This window comes from Galeopterus variegatus, unplaced genomic scaffold, assembly GCF_000696425.1.
Source record: "Galeopterus variegatus unplaced genomic scaffold, G_variegatus-3.0.2 Scaffold3088, whole genome shotgun sequence".
NCBI classification, from domain to species: domain Eukaryota; kingdom Metazoa; phylum Chordata; class Mammalia; order Dermoptera; family Cynocephalidae; genus Galeopterus; species Galeopterus variegatus.
The window spans coordinates 183219-200857 of record NW_007729199.1 but is presented as its reverse complement, the minus strand read 5'-3'; the positions used below and the strand labels follow the sequence as shown (position 1 = coordinate 200857).

At 41.7% G+C, this 17639-nt stretch overlaps 1 protein-coding gene across 1 annotated transcript in view; it reads right to left on the bottom strand.

The window, feature by feature from the left end:
* Positions 1-17639, bottom strand: part of LOC103599779 (serine/threonine-protein phosphatase 4 regulatory subunit 1-like) — a 78855-nt gene that overhangs the window by 23974 nt on the left and 37242 nt on the right. The window contains exons 3-5 of the mRNA XM_008583949.1: positions 17236-17342; positions 15821-15963; positions 5177-5323 (exon numbers count right to left, since the gene is read on the bottom strand). Coding sequence (XP_008582171.1) covers positions 5177-5323; positions 15821-15963; positions 17236-17342 — 397 coding nt within the window. The remainder of the gene's footprint in view (positions 1-5176; positions 5324-15820; positions 15964-17235; positions 17343-17639) is intronic.

The following is a 17639-nucleotide window of genomic DNA, read 5'->3' as shown; positions in this document are numbered from 1 at the left end:
CAAGCAATAAAGAAAATCCACAGAGCCAAAACTTAGTTTGAACATTAATAAAACTCATAAACCCCTATCAAGAATTAAGTAAAAAACAAAACAAACAAACAAAAAAAAACCCTCAAACACCAATATCATAAACAAAAGAGGATAACACTACAGATCTTACAGATATTAAAAGGATAATAAGGGAATATTGTGAACAACTCTAAACCAATAAATCTGACAACTCACATGAAATTAATAAATTCCCTAAAATACACAACTTATCCAATGACACATGAAATAATAAATCTGAACAGCCCTATATCTAAATTGAATCTGTTATAAAAAACCATCTCACATAGAAAACTAGGACTAGAGGTTCTATTGGTGAATTCTAACAAATATTTAAGGAAAAAAATAACTCCAATCTTAAACAAAATCTTTCAGAATATAGAAGAGAAGGGAGTACTTCCCAACTCATTTTCTGAGGCCAAAATAACCCCAATTCTAAAACCTGACAGAGACATAATAGGAAAAGAAAATTGCCAACAATAGTCCTCTTGAACACAAATGTGAAAATTGTCAACAAAAGGTTAGCAAATCATGGAGATGGAACATTCTTCACTGTAGAACGCCAACTAGAATCCTCAACAGACACTAATACTAGTGGGTGAAAGTTTGATGAAGAGCATACTTACACAGTCTCAAGGTAATTCTCCTTATTACCTTCAGAGGAAAAAAAAAAGTACACTGGAGAGACTTGGCAGATACCACCTCTATTGACTAAGTCGTCAAAGTTAACATCACCATTACTAGGACAACTAAAGTCTTGCACCTCCTGCCATGGCACACTGAGATCATATCACTTCTATATATATTTCTGCCAGAAAGAAAGAGTCCTAATCCAATATGATGAAACATCTAACGAAGCGAAACCGGGAGACCTTCTACAAAAGAACTAGCCTGGACTCTTCCAACATGTTAATGTTACAAAATTGAAAGAAAGACTCAGGAACTATTTCAGATTAAGAGAAACCAAAGAGATATGAAAGAGAACTCAATTGCAATGAGTAATCCTGAATTGGATCCTGGACAAATGACAACATCTGAATATGAACTGGGAATGAAACATTAACACTATATCAGTGCTAAATTTCCTGATTTTGATCATTATACTGTGGTTGTATAAAAAAGGGATTTCCCTATTTTTAGGATATATATACATAGAAGAATTTAATAAAGGGGCACAATGTCTCCAAACAGCTCAGAAAAATATATACACATTTGTATATATCTGTGTGTGTGTATGTACGAGTATGCAGAAGGGAGAGAGAATGTGATAAAATAAATGGAGCTATACAGAAACCACTAGAGAAGCTGGATAAAGGGTATACAAAAAAGAATTCATAGTACTATTCTTGCAAGTTGGAAATTAAAACAAAATGAAAAGTTATCAAAAAGTAAAATAAAAGAACTCTCCCACTCCCCCAACAAAAGAAAAAGAAAGGGAGGAAAGTAGAAAAAAGGAAGAAAGGGACAGAGGGATGGAGGGAAGAAGGTGAGGGAGGGATGGAAGACATGGAGGAAAGGAAGAGATGGAGGGAGGGAGGACTTCCTGTCTCTGAAGCCTGTTACTCTCACTATCAACATGGCACTGTCATTTTACAGTAGAAAAAGGTCCTGAGTTAGTAATCCAACTATCATTCTATTTGGAATATGCACACAAGTGGACAAGAGGGGAAAGAAAAACAACCAGGATGAGGGGAGGGGAACCTAGTCCCATAACAGAAATAAGGAAAAGGCTTGTGGCTCCAGAACTCCAAGGACACATGTTTCTGATCTGATGCTTAGCATAGTTGCACAAAGTGACAGCCACAATAAATGAGGACATGAGGCTTCCATATCCAGGCTAACAGGTAACTAGAGTTTTCAGTATCTCCATCCACCCCTCTGCCTCTTGCCACACCCACATGCCCTTATTACTACACAGTATAAAACAAATCCAGAATCATTAAAAGTCAGCACCCCAAGTGAGAAGAAATTATATTCCTGTGGCCCTGAGAACCACTTGTACGGAATGACAATCTTCATTTAGTTGCTTGGAGCTAACCATTCTTTATAGTACATAATTGCAACATTCTTTCTAAATAAATGCACAAATAAAAATGAACTTAAAAATAGGAACGACAACAAAAAATGAGGAAAACAATGTGAAAATGTGTCGAGAGAGAAAAATAGGTTTCTGACAATTAGTTATAATCTCAGAATGCTAATGGCCTCCCTGCAAGCAACAGGAATTATAATTGCTCTCCAGTGGTCTGTTTATCCTGTTTAGATATAATTACAAGATACAGCTCTTGCAGTTTTTACCGATTCATTCATCCAACAACTAACACTTATTTAGCACAGACTCTGGGCCTGGAACTGTGCTGGGTACTGATGGTGCAAAGACAATATGGTCTTCTGTTTAAGAAGCTCACCATTTTGAGGGAGAAACAAACAGAACTTCACAACTGCTAAGTGACAGAAGACAGATAGGAACCAACTCTTCTGACACATAAAGGTGAAAGTCACTAATGTTGCCTTGGGTATCTAGAAAGACTTCACAAAGGAAAATGCATACCTGTGTGAGAAACCAGGAATCTGTGTACCTATGTCCCAGCAGGAAAGTTGTGCCGCATAACTTGATTTAAAAATGCCCCAGGCATGTGTAGTTGGCTATCTTTGTTTTTCCCAATCATGCATGCACTAGAGTTCTCAGCATCACAATCGATTGATTGTAACTTCCAATGAGAATGAAAAGTCTACTGAACAGAGGTACACTTTGTCCACGTAGACGTGCAGTTTCCTTGGGAGTGAGAAGCAATTCCTCAAAAACGGCACTGTTCTGAGTGGGGTGTGCTTACGCACATGCAGCAGTAGCAATATTCACACCACATGGCTGCAAAGACAGCCCAAAACATAGAGGGCAGTGGACCAGCCCAATCTGCTGCTTTCCCCATCTATCCCCTGTCAAGCCAACAGCTCCCTGAATCACCTCCTAACAAATACAAGTTGATTCTCGCAGTGTTTGGGGCATCATTCACAGACCAATTAAATCAGAACCCTGCCCTTCTCTTCCTTGAATATAAAACCCACACTCCACTCACATTTTCATTTCCTAGCTAAGAAGACAGCTCTGTCTGTGCCCCACAGATCTCCAGTGACCAAGGGGTGAGAGTCCCCTCCAAGGTCCCTTGGTCTCCAGGATCTGGAAAAGAAATTAGACCAAAGCATGCATGGGCCAGACAAGACACCCCACATTCTGCCCCATCGGAGCTCTGTGGGAAGAGCAGCAGAGGTCCTCCAGAAACACGGGGAGGACACAGACACGCACTCAGCCTCGAGGGCTGGGGTGGGAGGGATCAGCACTGCTTCTGTTCTTGTAGCCACATCTGAAAGCTAATACATTCAAATAATAATATCAGCAACTCACTTTGAATGAAAAATACAATTCATGTGAACTAATTTGTTCTGCAAGTGATTTGTACAGATAGCTTCTTGAAGGCTTGCTACAGTTTCCAAATATTTTCACCAAAAAAAAAAAAAAAAAAAGAAGAAGAAGAAGAAGGATATTGCTGACAAGAATGGAGTGTTTGGAAACAAAACAAAATAAAAATCATGCAAAAATGCCCTTAGTGTTATTTTTCATGGTATTAGCAGTCTTTAGGGATAAGATATTTGGTTGTCAATCGTAACCTTGGAAACTCGCCTAACCAACTTCCAAATGAAAAAGATCTCATTTGCAAAGTTCACTGCTCAACTGCCAAATACCCCAACTAAATGATATTAGCCAGGTTCATTTTGCAAAATAAATTTAATTTCTTATAGAGAAACTTGAAAGTTATAAAAGAACCCTGGAGAATTTGAATTTTAATAATCAATTATTCTTCAGCCTGATTCATCTTATAAACATATGGAATATGCAAAAAATTAAATTAGTTTAAAAAGCCAGATCTTTAATGCATATATGAAGAAAACTTTTACATAAATGAAGAATAATTGCCAACTGTTCTTACTCTGTAATACAATTTTTTTAGCTCCATGGTGTATATAATGTTTCTGCACTTTGAGAAAGAGAAGAATTCCTTTTTCTAATGTTGTTCTGTTCCAAGCAAGAAAACAACTAACATCTATATCTTTTACTATACTCACAATTAAGGCTCATGACTTTTTAAGTCCTTTATGTACGAACTTTTCCTAAAGTACTTCTGATTATTCTATAATCCTGGAGCACCTGACTTCTATAATGCAAACAGAAAGGGTCATGCCACATGGCATGCTTTGCATGGGTCAAAGGGGAAGCAGCAGCTAAAAACAAAAAGATGGCCCATGATGACTTCTCCTTGAGCCACAAAGGAAAACACACGAGGACAGATTGGGCAAGGGTGTCCCAGTCTACAAGCAGAAAAAGCCAGCACCGGCTCATCAACCACGAGCTTACGAACAAGGGCTCCAGAAATGAGTAGAAAGTCCTGCTTATATAATCATTTAACAATGGGTACAGAATCTTACAAACCCAAGGATACCACAATATTAACCATTAAATGGATAAGTCACTGAGAACTTATACTATTCCTTTCACTGTGTATCTTTAACTGATATGAGCACAAATACTTTAACACAGCATTTCCCAAAGTGCTGTAAACATTTTGGCCACATCTGTGTTCTTTACAGTGAACTTCCTATGTGCTTACATGCCTACTTTAGTCTTCTCTTAATCTATAAAACAGAAACACACACCTATTACATGTTTTTCTTAATTGTAGAAGTACTACCTAAAATTATCTCACATACCATATGAGATTCCTCACTTTGAGAAACAAGGCCCATGACCCATGTAGATTCAAGGGTTTACCTATAAATCTCAGCATCTTGCCCAGCAGAAGTCTAAGCCAGCTGTCTCTGCTATGCCCAATTCACTGATTCCCGAAGACTTGACTTCATAAAACAAGCAGTGCTATAAAAACAATCATTTCCAAAACATGCTCAGAGCTGAGTTGTGAGCTTTCTCAGACCTAGGTCGAGTCACTGGCTACCTTGCACATGGGAACAGTGCTAGTCAAATCGAACACGTGCAACATATCATGTCATGCACAAGCCAGCTTATGGGACAACACCAACAAATGAGCATGGGGTGTCACCCCCTGGACAGACTCACATTCACGGCTTCTGCTTTGAATTCCTCATCACTGTCTGGGGCAGACAGCTCCAGCAGAACTGGACACACTTTGTTTTCAATATCATGCTGGAAAATGAGATCTTGTTCCAGAAGAATCAAGAGCACTTCCTGACTTGATTTTCTAACCTAAAAGAGGAAGAAAAGGCAAAAGGTGAAACACAAAATGAGCGGAAGTGCTATTGGGATCAGGACACACCCCCTAGTGGATGCCGAGAGCCGGCCACACCTGCCTTCCCCTGCCATTTGCTGTCTGAACCACTCAGGTCTTCCTGCCCTTGCCACCCTCCTGTCAGCCTTCCTGAGGCCTTTGGATATGCCACTCCCTCTGCCTAACTGCCTTGTCCACTCCTCCAGTCTCCACCCAATGCCCCTTTCCTCCCTGACCCCCACTCATGCAGGTCCCCAAGCCACATTCCAATATTCCCCCCGCCGTGATCTTCCTCCACCTCTCATATCCTAGATATATTCTGCATATACATACATATGTACAGACAAGATCACTTCAAAAAGTTTGTGGAAAAATAGAATTAAAAGATAACACAAATCCTTCTATGAACAATGGCTGTCAGTTGTAATCTTGGAAGTACCCTCGTACATACAAATATGCGTATTTTTTTTCTGTGTGATTCCATAATTGACACCTGTCTCCCATGCTGCAGATAGTGAACTCAGAGGGCAGGTAGCCCGTATGATGTGTCCTTTGTCTTCAGCACACCCTCAGTAGCCAGCAGCATATAGCACAGAACTGTGCTCAGTTCAGATTTGCTGAACAAATGGGTGACTTAGTGCCCCTCCTCCTCTGCAGGCACAGGGATAGGACACACTGCACCCTCCCACTACTGTGTAAACCCGGGCACACCCACACCCGAGACCTGACTTATGTCTGGTGCCAAAAGAACGCCACAGGGAAGGGGCCCAGGAAGAGCCACTGACAAGGTGGGACACTCCAACAGAAAACGAAGCCTCCTCGGTCTACAGAAGAGGAAGGCCAAGCAGCTCTTGTTGTTTGCAGTCTGAATGGAGCAAGCAAGCTCTAGAACTCAGAGGGGTCTGAAGAAATGAAAGCACATTAAATGCCAATTCATAGAGAAGGCAACAAAATATGCAACTCATCACAGTGATGGGAAGGCAGGAGAGCAGTAACAGGACCCAGCAGTGTGTAGACAGAGCCACAGGTGATGAGTGGATGGCAGGTTATAAAAGAGGACAAGCCTGTGAGACTGAAGCCACAGAAACAATACAACGCTAACACTTCTGACCAGGTGACAGATGAAAACTACACTGTAGAAAGATCATTCTGACAGTGGTGTTCCAAGTCAATTGGAGGCGATGAAAGACTGAGAGCAGAAAGGTCAGCCAGGCAGCTATTCCAACAGTCCAGGCAGGAGGGATGAGGCCCAGGCAGGCTGCCGGCGGGAGAGAAAGGTAGGGCCCCAGCAGTATTAGCCAGGTGTGGGTGACAGGACTCGGGGTCCAGACAGAAGCAGCAAACATCCACAACAACCCTAAGGTGTCACACTCTGACTGAGTGTCCAGCATGTGTCAGGAGCTGAGAACATGACAGGACCAGAGACAAAGAGAGACAAACCTGCAGGCTGCCTTGCCACATGACACTCTCCCATGTGACGCACTGCCAATGCCCAGAGGGCAGCAGGGAGGGGAGGACCTGAGCAGTGGACACAGACCCAGATGTCAAAAGACAGCGAGGAGTCTAACAAGGGTAGTGGGTTGAATGGAGGTCCCCCAAAAGATATGTCCACGTCAAATCCCTATAATGTGTGAATGTGACCTTCTTTGGAAAAAAAGACTTTGCAGATTAAGTGAAGGATCTTGAAATCAGCCAGGATTATCCAGGTGGGCCCTAAATGCAATCACAAGCGTGCTTATAAGAGAAAGACATGAGGAGAAACACTGACAGAAGAGGGGAGGGTCCATGTGAAGTCAGGGGCAGAGATTCTAGTGATGTGGCCACAAGCCAAAGAAGCCACAACCAAGAGAAGATGGAGGAGACAAGAAAGGGTTCTCCCCCAGAGCCCTGGTGGGAGCATGACCATAACAACACCTTGATTCTGGACTTCTGGCAAGAGAATAAATGTCTGTTGTTTGTGGTACTTGTCACAGCAGCACCAGGAAACTAATCCACTGAGCAAGGAAAGGGGAGAAGGGCCTTCCAGGTTCAGAGAATAGCATGTTCAAAGGTACAGAGTGACTAAGTCTGAGGCTGCACACTCTGGAGAAGTGTGACAAGTTCCAGACAACAGGAACGATGCAGGCCTGAGTGGAGTGGCAGAATGGAAGTGTAGGGGCCAAGGGAAGACATCTCCTTCAAACCCTGAAAGTTCTCTGAAAATTCACCTGATACAAACAGATTAATATGAAGAAAAGGCATAGCAAATTTTATTTGATCACACAGTTTTACATGACACGGGAGCCTTCAGAATGAAGGCCAAAGATATAGAGAACATTGTCTATATTTATGCCTAGGTTCTATGAAGCAGGCACAACCATGTAGAAATGTGATTGGACAAGAAAAGTATGATCTGATGCTCATAGAGTGAGTGGGGAAACCCAGCAAGGCCTGTCGGTTCAGATTCTTCTTGGCTTCTCTGTGTAGCATCCATCCAGGGTTTGGGGCAGATCCCTTTCTTATGACCTACAATCACACAAAGTAGGTCAGAAAATTTCTTTACGTCCAGCTCAGAAAGGTGAGGGGAGGGGTTAGATCACAGTATATCTATGACCTGCCTGGGTGAAGAGGGATTCTAGTTTCCTTGGCTTGCCTCAGGGAAGAATGAAGCTGAGAGACAGGAGGACAGAAGGTCAGAGGAAAACTGCTTTTGAGACTGCTTCTGAGGCCTTCCCTCTGGGGCATCGCTTTCTGGACCCCAACAGAAGGCTGAAGGACAAGCTGAGGTCAGAATGGGGAAAGTTTTCGGTGTCCCACTAAGACCTCTGGTGATCACTGCAGGTACAATGGGAAGCCACCGAGGCTTAAAATCAGAAGAGTGACAAGATCACACTCGATTTCAGTAAGGGTGACAGTTTGGAAACTTAAAGAGGTTCTGAAAGCTGAGAGAGCAGGCGAGGAGCTCTTGGGCAGATGCTGTAGGTGTTAACAAAGCACAATGCTGGAGGCTGGGGACAGAAAGGACAGAGTGGGTTTGAGAGACATTGCCAAGGACAGCTGAGAGCAACTGCCCAGGATGATCACTGAAACCAAAGATGACTTGTGTCTTTGGCCAGGCCACCAATAACCAAAACAAAGAACATGGAAGGAAGAGCAAGACTGTAGGTGGAGAATAAGTAGGCTTGGGTGCCCGCGTGTTTGAGCTCTGCCTGATTCCCTGGACCTCCATTCAGGTGGAGCCATGCAGTGGGCAGTGGCAGTAAAGGCCAGTGACTCATAAACTCCAGGAACCAGGACAAGAGACAGCAGTCGGGGGTTAACTTACTCTAGACTCTCCCTGGGGCCACAGCAGCAGATGAGCTCATGGAGGGAACCCTGGGGTGGAAGAAAAAGAAGACCCAAGAACACTATGCCTGAGGGGCAGGCAGAGGACCAGGGGCTAGTGACGGAGACAGGCGACCGGGGTGTGTGCAGGCAAGAAGTAAGAGAAGAGGCAGGGGAGGACACTGCAGGTGGAGCTCAAGAGGTGGCGCTGCAGGGGTTACAGGTTCTGGCTGTGGAATTTGAATGCTGTGCTTCAATCCATGGTCTGCAACTACTAGTGGAGTCATCTTGGGCAAGTGACTTAGCCTCTCTGGGCCTCAGTTTCTTCATCTGTAAAACTGGATAATAATAGTACCTATCTCATGGAGTTGTTGTGGGGATGAAAGGACTTAATATACATAAAGGGCTTAGAACATTGTCTGGGACACAGTATGATCCAAATGAATGTTGGCTATTATTGTTATTAAAACCATTATTATTAGAAGCCAATAGAGAGAAGTATTAGAGGATCCCAACGCAGAGCTCCAGCAGGATCAAGTGACATGTCCGGTCATCTTTTCATCACACTGTCAGGGGTAAAGCAATGCTGAGTGCCTAGTGGGCATCCAGTACAGGTTTCTTCAAAAACCCCAAATATGGTTAACAGTAACTGATGGCATAAATGGATCAAGCATAAAAAAAAAAGAAAAGAAGTTACTGGACAGATAAATCGTGGAATAAATATAAATGCAATTCTAAAACAGTCAAAATGAGTGACCAGGAGCTATACAGATCAATGTGGACAGATCTACAACATAAAGAAATAAAAGCAACTAGAAGAATGGACTGTACAATCTGATGCCATTTACATAAGGTTTTAAAGCACCTAAAACAAGACACTACCTCATTCAGGGCCACTTACACAAGTGGTGTGACTATGGAGACCTGGATGGGAAGGACACATGCCAAGCTCAGGAAGTCAGTTTCCTATGCTAGGGGAGAGAGGGAGGAGGGGGATAGAGCAGTTGTAACTATATCCATAACCTCTAACTCAAAAATAATATGAAGCAAAATTGCAAAAATGTAACATTTGTGGAAAATGAGCAGTAGGTATATGGGTGTTTATTACACAGTCCTCTCTTGTGTAATTAAAATATTTCATGACATTTAAAAAATTGAAAATTGAAAATTCTGTTTTAAGGGGATGGCCGGTTAGCTCAGTTGGTTAGAGCACAGCCTTGTAACACCAAAGTCAAGGGTTCGGTTCCCCATATCAGCCAGTCGCCAAAAAAAAAAAGAAAATTTTGTTTTGAAAAAAACAAAAGCATTAGATTTGACACTGAGCAGCTTAGTTGAGCCCATGGCAAGATACCCATCAAAGGCTTCCAGGAGCGTCAACCTCAGCACAGGGAGCTGACGCCTGAATGAAAGTCCAGAGGGAGAGGCTGTGGAGGTTCTTCTTCCACAAGAAGCTTGGCAGGAGGAAGAGGAGTGGGTGGCGAGCTCCAGGTCAAGGCCAGGGAACAGAAGGTTGAGGAAGACTGAGTCATGATTATAATTGAAAGAAAAAAGCCAGTGAGAGAGCTGGAAAAATAAGCAAGTATGTGACAAGAAGATGGGACCACAGAGCGAAATGAAGACCTGAGGCTTGAGAAGAAGGTCGGATGTCCCTTCCTCTGAGACACAGGGGACTGGCTCAGGACTGCTGAACAAATGTGTTATATCACAAAGTGGCAAGTTTGCACCTGATTCAGTTCCACAAATCTTTACCAAATTCTACCAGGTACTAGACACTGTGCTAGGGCACAGAGATGAAAAAAATGAAATAAAATAAGACCCAGTTCTTACAATCTGAGATTCACAGTCCCAAATGGAAAAGAAACTTTTGTTTACAATATCCAGAAGAGTCTTCACCATCCCAAAATGTGCAACAGATGAGCCTTATGAAATTAGGTCTGACATCCAGCCTGTCTCCTTTCTCCAGCCCAGCCCCCACCCAACACCTACAACCACATTTGTCTGCACCTCAGATACTCACTGCTAGGACAGGAATGAATTAACAAGTGTAACCATACCTCACAGGGTCGTGGGAAAGAGCAGAGGACATAAGCCATGCTAGTGCTGGTGCAGGGTACCTCTCACACAGCAACGGCTCCAGAAATGGTTGCTGTGAGGGGCAGCAGTAGTGCTAGCAATGATACTGACGTCACCCCAACATAATGACATGCCCCATGCAAGTGACTGCATGTTCAGTGACCATGAAAAGTACCTGCTGGCAAACAGAGAAGAGCTGTCTGGCCTGAGATGCAGAGGCTGGCTGGGACCTTGTATACACACTCCCAGATGCAAGAACACCTGAGTCTTTGCCAAATTAAGAATCCCAACCCATCGGGGACCTCTGGGCACTCCCAGCGGTGCCCACTGCGGATGTTTGGAAGGGTCAGCCTCTGTTAAAGTGAGGCAGAGACAGGAGAAAGAGAGGAGGGGCCACGTAGAAAGAGGAGGTCAGAATCAGCAGAATGGGAGAGATGGGCAGAGGCCTCCAGAGCTGATGGCAGGATAGGACAAGTGGCCCAGAAGGAGTCTGGGCTGAGCCCCGAGGCATTAAATAGTCTGAAGAAGGTTCAGTAAGATAAGATTTCATCATATTTTCCTTTTTAAAGATGATGGAAAAAGAGAGGAGGGTGCCCTCAAGGGGCTATGCATTTATGATGGAAACAAAGGAGACATACCTTGGGTCTACCTGGATGGAGGAAGTGAGAGGGACAGATTCTGAAGGTTCACAGGTGGCGGCTTTGGGGGAATTGAATAAAGCAAACGATGGTTCCATTCATTGCGATGGGGGATGAAGATTGAAGGCCTCTATTTTCTCCGTGATGTAAAAGGCAAGGTCACCTGTTTAGTGCATGGCAGGGCAAGGTGAGGAGGCCTGATGAAAGTGGCAAAGGTCTGAGAGAGCTGCCAGATATAATGTGAAAAGTAGCTGATGAGGGACAAGGAAAGGGATTGCCAGGCAGCGCTGCAAGTCCAGCTGCGACTGGAACCCATAAATTTGCAACAGCACCGAACAATGCCTAATGGGACTCCCTCCCACCAAGCTCAGCAGCTAGGAGTGGGCAAAGCCAGGGGCTGGGGCTGGGAGGCAGAGCCAGTGTGGTGGAAGCACACTGGCTAAAGGGACAAAAAAAGGAGGGTGATGGCAGGGAAGGGCCTGAAAGGGTGGGATGAGAGAGGGACAGCTGAGGAGGAACAGGAAGTAGATGCAGGCAGACTATGGGGTTATGGAGCCAGTGGCTTCCAGGGCAAGAAGGCTCAGGGTAGGGAGAGAAGAAAAAAGGGCAACTTGTGGTCAGAGAGTGGAAGGCCATCATCGGGAGTCAGAAGTACAGCAGTTCTGAAGACCCTAAGGGCAGGGAGCTACTGCAGGTGTGGGTGCAGAGGGGTTGGGGTGGCCAGGCTGATGGTAGGGAGTGCCTACCAGATGCACCAGGCTGATGGTAGGGAGCGCCTGCTCTTGTCCCCTGGTACAGCTCTTTAGCCAACACAGACAGGGTGTCAGGCACCAAGTCAGGTTCAGCGATCAAAACCACACTCCTGCCTCCACCCTTCCAGAACAGAATATATGGCAATGAAATATGACAAAGGTCAAGAAAATGTCAAATCCCCTGACCCAGCATAATCTTATTTCCAAAAATGTGTCCAAAGGAAAATGAAAAGTCAATAGAAGAACAAACTGTATTCTTTACAATGCTCACTGCATCTACAGTACAAAAAAGCTGCAAGAAATCTAAGCATTCAACAAAATTAAAAATATTAAGATTATGAAGAAACATAGTAGAATGTCTGCAACACACAGATGAGCCTTCTGAAGGTAAAAACATCTGTCCTCCTCATCTCTTTATCCGCAGGCAGAAAGCCCTGTGCTTGGCTCATAACGAGCACTCAGAAACTGTCAGAATAAATGAACGAATGGAAGAAAATGTATCACATTATGATTAGACCTATGTGGGAAAAAGTGTAAGCACCTAGAGAAGAAAATGCAAAAATAATCAAAATACCGGTGTTGGAAGAGTGGAAATAGGATGACTTTTTTCCTTTTTTGAAAACTCCATTTAATCCTGTCACACCGTTTAACAGTTAAAAATGAGTGTTAGCTCTTTTAAAAATGCTTGGATCAAGGAAAAAATATGGAATTTCTTGAAAATAACAATAATGAAAACATGGTACATCATTAAAAATTAAACACATTGACCCTTGATGGAAAGCCATCCCTAAAATACACTGGCACAAGTAGAAATGATGCAAGGCTATTCATTTCAGCAATTTTAAGGTGGCCAAAGACTAGAAATAACCCAGATATCCATCCATAAGCGGTACTTTGTCCCCCAGTGCAGTACTCTGTTGCGGGAAAAGAAGTGTAGGGGACCTGCACAGACTGCTCCAGCTGGTCTCCAGAACACACCACGCAGAGGACAAAGTAAGCTACAGAGCAGCAGGAAGGGCAGGCACCTTGCCTCTGAGAAAGGGACATGGGGGTGCAGAATACAAGGACATAACCTGAGAGTTGTTACTGGTGTGTGTGTTTTCTTTAAGATAAGAAACAAACTAAAACCTAAAAGAAATAGTTCCTGTGGGGAAGGAGAGAACAAGTAGGAGGGAAAGGGATGGAAGTCAGACTTCCCTGAATGTAAAAGCTGAAGCAATTTCTAAAAATAAAAAACAACTGAAAACAAAAGAGCATAACTGTGTATGATCATTAATAAATAATGAATAAATGTGAATAAAGTGACTTTAAAACACAGTAGCATGAGTATGACTGTGCATCTCTAGTGGGATGTGGCCTAAAAACAAAAGGAATTGCGAAGAAATCTTAGACTATATTCAGTAATCCTGTCATATTGTCAGTAATAATATTAGAATTTTTATTTTGGATACACACACGCACATTAATGTCCTTAAGAAGCAAGATTTATGTTGTGTAGGAGGAAAAAAAGATACAAATATAAAATCAAAGAAGTTAAGTAAAGGCCCTATAATCCTAAATTTGAGTTGGAAATATCAATATAAATTCATAGGAAATTTTTATTTTAAAAAAATGTTTTTGGCAGAGGCTGGAGAGGGTAGGGGAGAGGGAGACAGGGAGAGATCGGCCAATGGATACAAAGTTACAGTTAGATAGGAGGAATAAGTTCTGGAGTTCTATCACACAGTAGGGTGACCACAGTTAACAATATTGTAACGTATATTTCACAATAGCTAGAAGAGAAGATTTTGAATGTTCTTACCACAAAGAAATGATAAATGTATGAGGTGATGGATATGCTAAATACCCTAATTTGATCATTACACAATGTATACGTGTACCAAAACATCACTCTGTACCCCACAAATAAGTACAATTATTATTTGTTGATTAAAAACAAATTTTAAAAATTGCTTTGTCACTAAAAGCAATGATCAGTCAACCTCACAGCAATGAGTACTCCTAGTACCCACATTCTGGTTTCTCGTTATATCTTCTTCATAAAGGAACCAAGGAACCTTTGGGGTCCTTAGAGAAACAGTTGATACCAAGAAGAAGTGCACTTCAAGGTCTACTGGGTCATGTCAAAAAGATTCTGGAGCCAACCTGAAGGGCGCCCACTGGTCAAAGCTGGGACAATTTGATCATCAAAAAGAATAATGACTATAATAGACTGAAACATATCTAACATTTTAAAATTCAAGAGTTCATATTAATACTCAAACAAATTTTTAAAATCTAATTGGTAACCTTTGTAGGTTATTAGGATATCAACTAATTATTCTGGAAACTGGTAAAGAAAGGGAAAAAATAAAGCATTTATCCTGTCTTTCCTATATAAACAGGTTTTCAGGATTACCAAATAGTTGATAAGAATGGTGGTGGAATTAGAGTGTCAGAATGTTACGACCTCTAATGAAATACTGGATCCAGGCGATGGTCACCAGCAGCTGCTCACAGGCTGATGGGGACCTTTGCATGAAAGGGCAAGGCTGACTACACCTGCATCCAGGAACTAAATTAGCAAGTACAGAAAGATAACCATCCAGAGCGTTTGTGCTTTTTGATTTGATGCAGCAGAAAAACACAGCAACATCTACAAAGGATTCTGATTAAAACAGAAAGTCTGAGTCTGGTTGAGTCTCTAGACTTAACTACCAGTTTATAGGAAATACCTGGAACAGAGAAACATCTTAACACTATAGAGATGCAATCAATAAGCCAGATCCAAATTGTGAGAAATTCTATAGGAGTAACGACCTGGTTTCCTCAACAAATAAATAGCAAGAGGAAAAAAAGGTGAGAGACAACTGCTATAAATTTAGAGAGACTTGGGCCGGCCCAATGGCACACTGCTACAGTGCGGCGCTCCCGCCGAGGGTTCGGATCCCACATATAGACCGGTTCCTGCTCACTGGCTGAGTGAGGTGCGGGCGCAACACTGAGGGTTGCGATCCCTTTGCCGGTCCCGGTCCGGTACGGGCATGACACTGAGGGTTGCGATCCATTGCCGGACACGAAAAAAGACAAAAAGGAGAAAAAAAAAAAAAAAAAAATTTAGAGAGACTTAAGAGATGTATCAACCAAATTCAATGTCTGGACCTTTTTTGTATTCTGATTTGAACAGAATCTGCAAAACATATTTATGAGAAAACTGAGAAATTTTGACCAATAACTAGATATTAGATGATATTAAGTAACTATTGATAATTTTTATACTTGAAATGATGGTATTGTTATGTTTTCTTTAAAAGAGTCTTCATTTCTTATGAGCAATACAAAGTATTTACGGTTGAAATGATATAGAGTCTGGGAATTGCTTTTATCAGGGTTGGATTTTATCTACATAAGGTAAATGAAAAAAAATTGGTCAAATGCTAATGATGGTTAAAGCTGGGTAAAGAGGTACATGGGCATTAATTTTAATATTCTCTCTACTGCTATGTGTGTTTGAAAATTTCCATAATAAAAAGTTAAAGAAAAAAAGAAACATGATAATAAGAATGAGTGCTATCTTCCTACATGATTAGAGGAACTGGACACAGACAGACCTTTTGTTCTTGAATCGCTTAACTCCAAGAAGCTGTTTTCTAAATTAAGAATACCAGCTAAAATATTTAAGACTAAAGAGAATTTGCTAAAGAGACCTTAAGGTTACAATTTTTCAAACCTGATTGTTTCGATCTGTGAGGTACCTCACTACAATAGGTATGAGATATTCAGAGAACACCACTGGAAAATCTGATCTGTTTTCTTGCCAAAAAATGGCAATAGGAGGAATCTGTTCCATCAGCTCAGTCCGCACTGTGGGCTCTGCAGCAATAAAAAATAAAAAAAGAATTATATTAAAAATAAGCCAAGCATCTTATATAGTATATACTGATAGTTTCTAGCTTTTCTTACTAAAATACTTCATCAAGGAAATTAGACAAATGCAGTTTAAAAATCATTTCCCATTTAGAGTATTTATGCTGCAGACAGGCTTAAAAAGCTAATAAGCTATACAGCAATATAAAAACATAAAAAGAAGAGAGAATGACAACTCTATTATAACAAGCCATATATAAATCGAGGGGGAGCGAGAAGTCTGCATGCTGGGCCAGCGTCCAAAAGCCATTACAACTAATGGCTTATATGCCAGACCTATGGGTTGTGCTTATTTAAATTCCAGCCAGAACGTATACAATATAAATAATTCTTTCATAAATGCATCCCCCACAATCCACAAATCCCAATTATTTCTAAGGCAAAGCATTAAACAAAAGAGTAGCTCTAGCTCCAATATACCACATTAAATTTAACACAAACATATAATTGCTGCAGAACTGTAAATGGTGACTCATTTACAAAGAGAATCCATTTAAAGACGCAAAACATCCACATGGGCCTTTTTAAAAGCATTGTGTCATATTCCTATGAATATTTTAAACTAATATGGGAGCTATATGGAAGGCTTATTTTTCTATTTTCAGTTAAAATGATAAAATTCTAAGGCCTAAGATTTCCAAAATTTTCTGAAGCTGCTCACCATTCATTATGAATGTGGGGAACAGGGGGGTCACACAGCCACTGTCAGCACTGGCAACCCACCATTCATTTGTCTTACTCATCTTTACTGTGTTTGGGGGGTTAGGGGGCAGACAGTGTCATAGTGTCTGCCATACAACAATGTGCTTTTCTTCCACATTAGCAATTATAAGAGGTAGAAAGAGAAAGAAAAATCAAGATTAGCTCACAAAGATCAAAGGTGTGGGAAACTAATGACTGGGACTGTTCTAATCTAAAGAACTTCTTTTGATTTGGCATTTCTTATCAACCAAAAGTCTGGGAAAACTCAACAAGTACAAAAGGCCTAACTGCCAGGAAAAATAGCATTCATAGCCATTAGTCATTCTAATTTTCTAAAATAAGAATAATTTGAGTCATATCCAAATAAGACACCCATTTTTCATGACAAAATCCATTCACGGTTAGACACTGCTTAAAGGTTATTGATAAATGGGCTTTTTCAAATCAGCTACCATTAGTTATATATAATTTCTTAGAAATGCACAAAAAATAAAATTATACCATAATTACACAAACCTGCATCTTCAGACAATCTGACTACCATCTCCATTACTGTTAAGAAGTCTTCTTCTTTGTTACTGAAGTCCCGGAAGACATCAAGTAGTCCTCTGGCAATAATCTGACTATGGAGACAAGAAATGACCTATATGGTTATTGGGCGGCACTCACTGAAGGACTGCTAAGGTTCAGGCACTGTGCTGAGAGTAGATAACCACCATGGAGCAAAAGGAGGACAGACACTAGCAAGGAACATCCAAAGACAGCCATTCCACTGTGGATTAAAATAGGAATGCGTATCTTCCGGTCTGGCAGTCACCAGCATCTGAAACTGTCCACCTCGAACAAGGGAAAACATTTTTCTTCTTTTCTGATGACTCTTCAGGCCTAGACAGACATGGAAGAAAAGCCCCATGACAGTG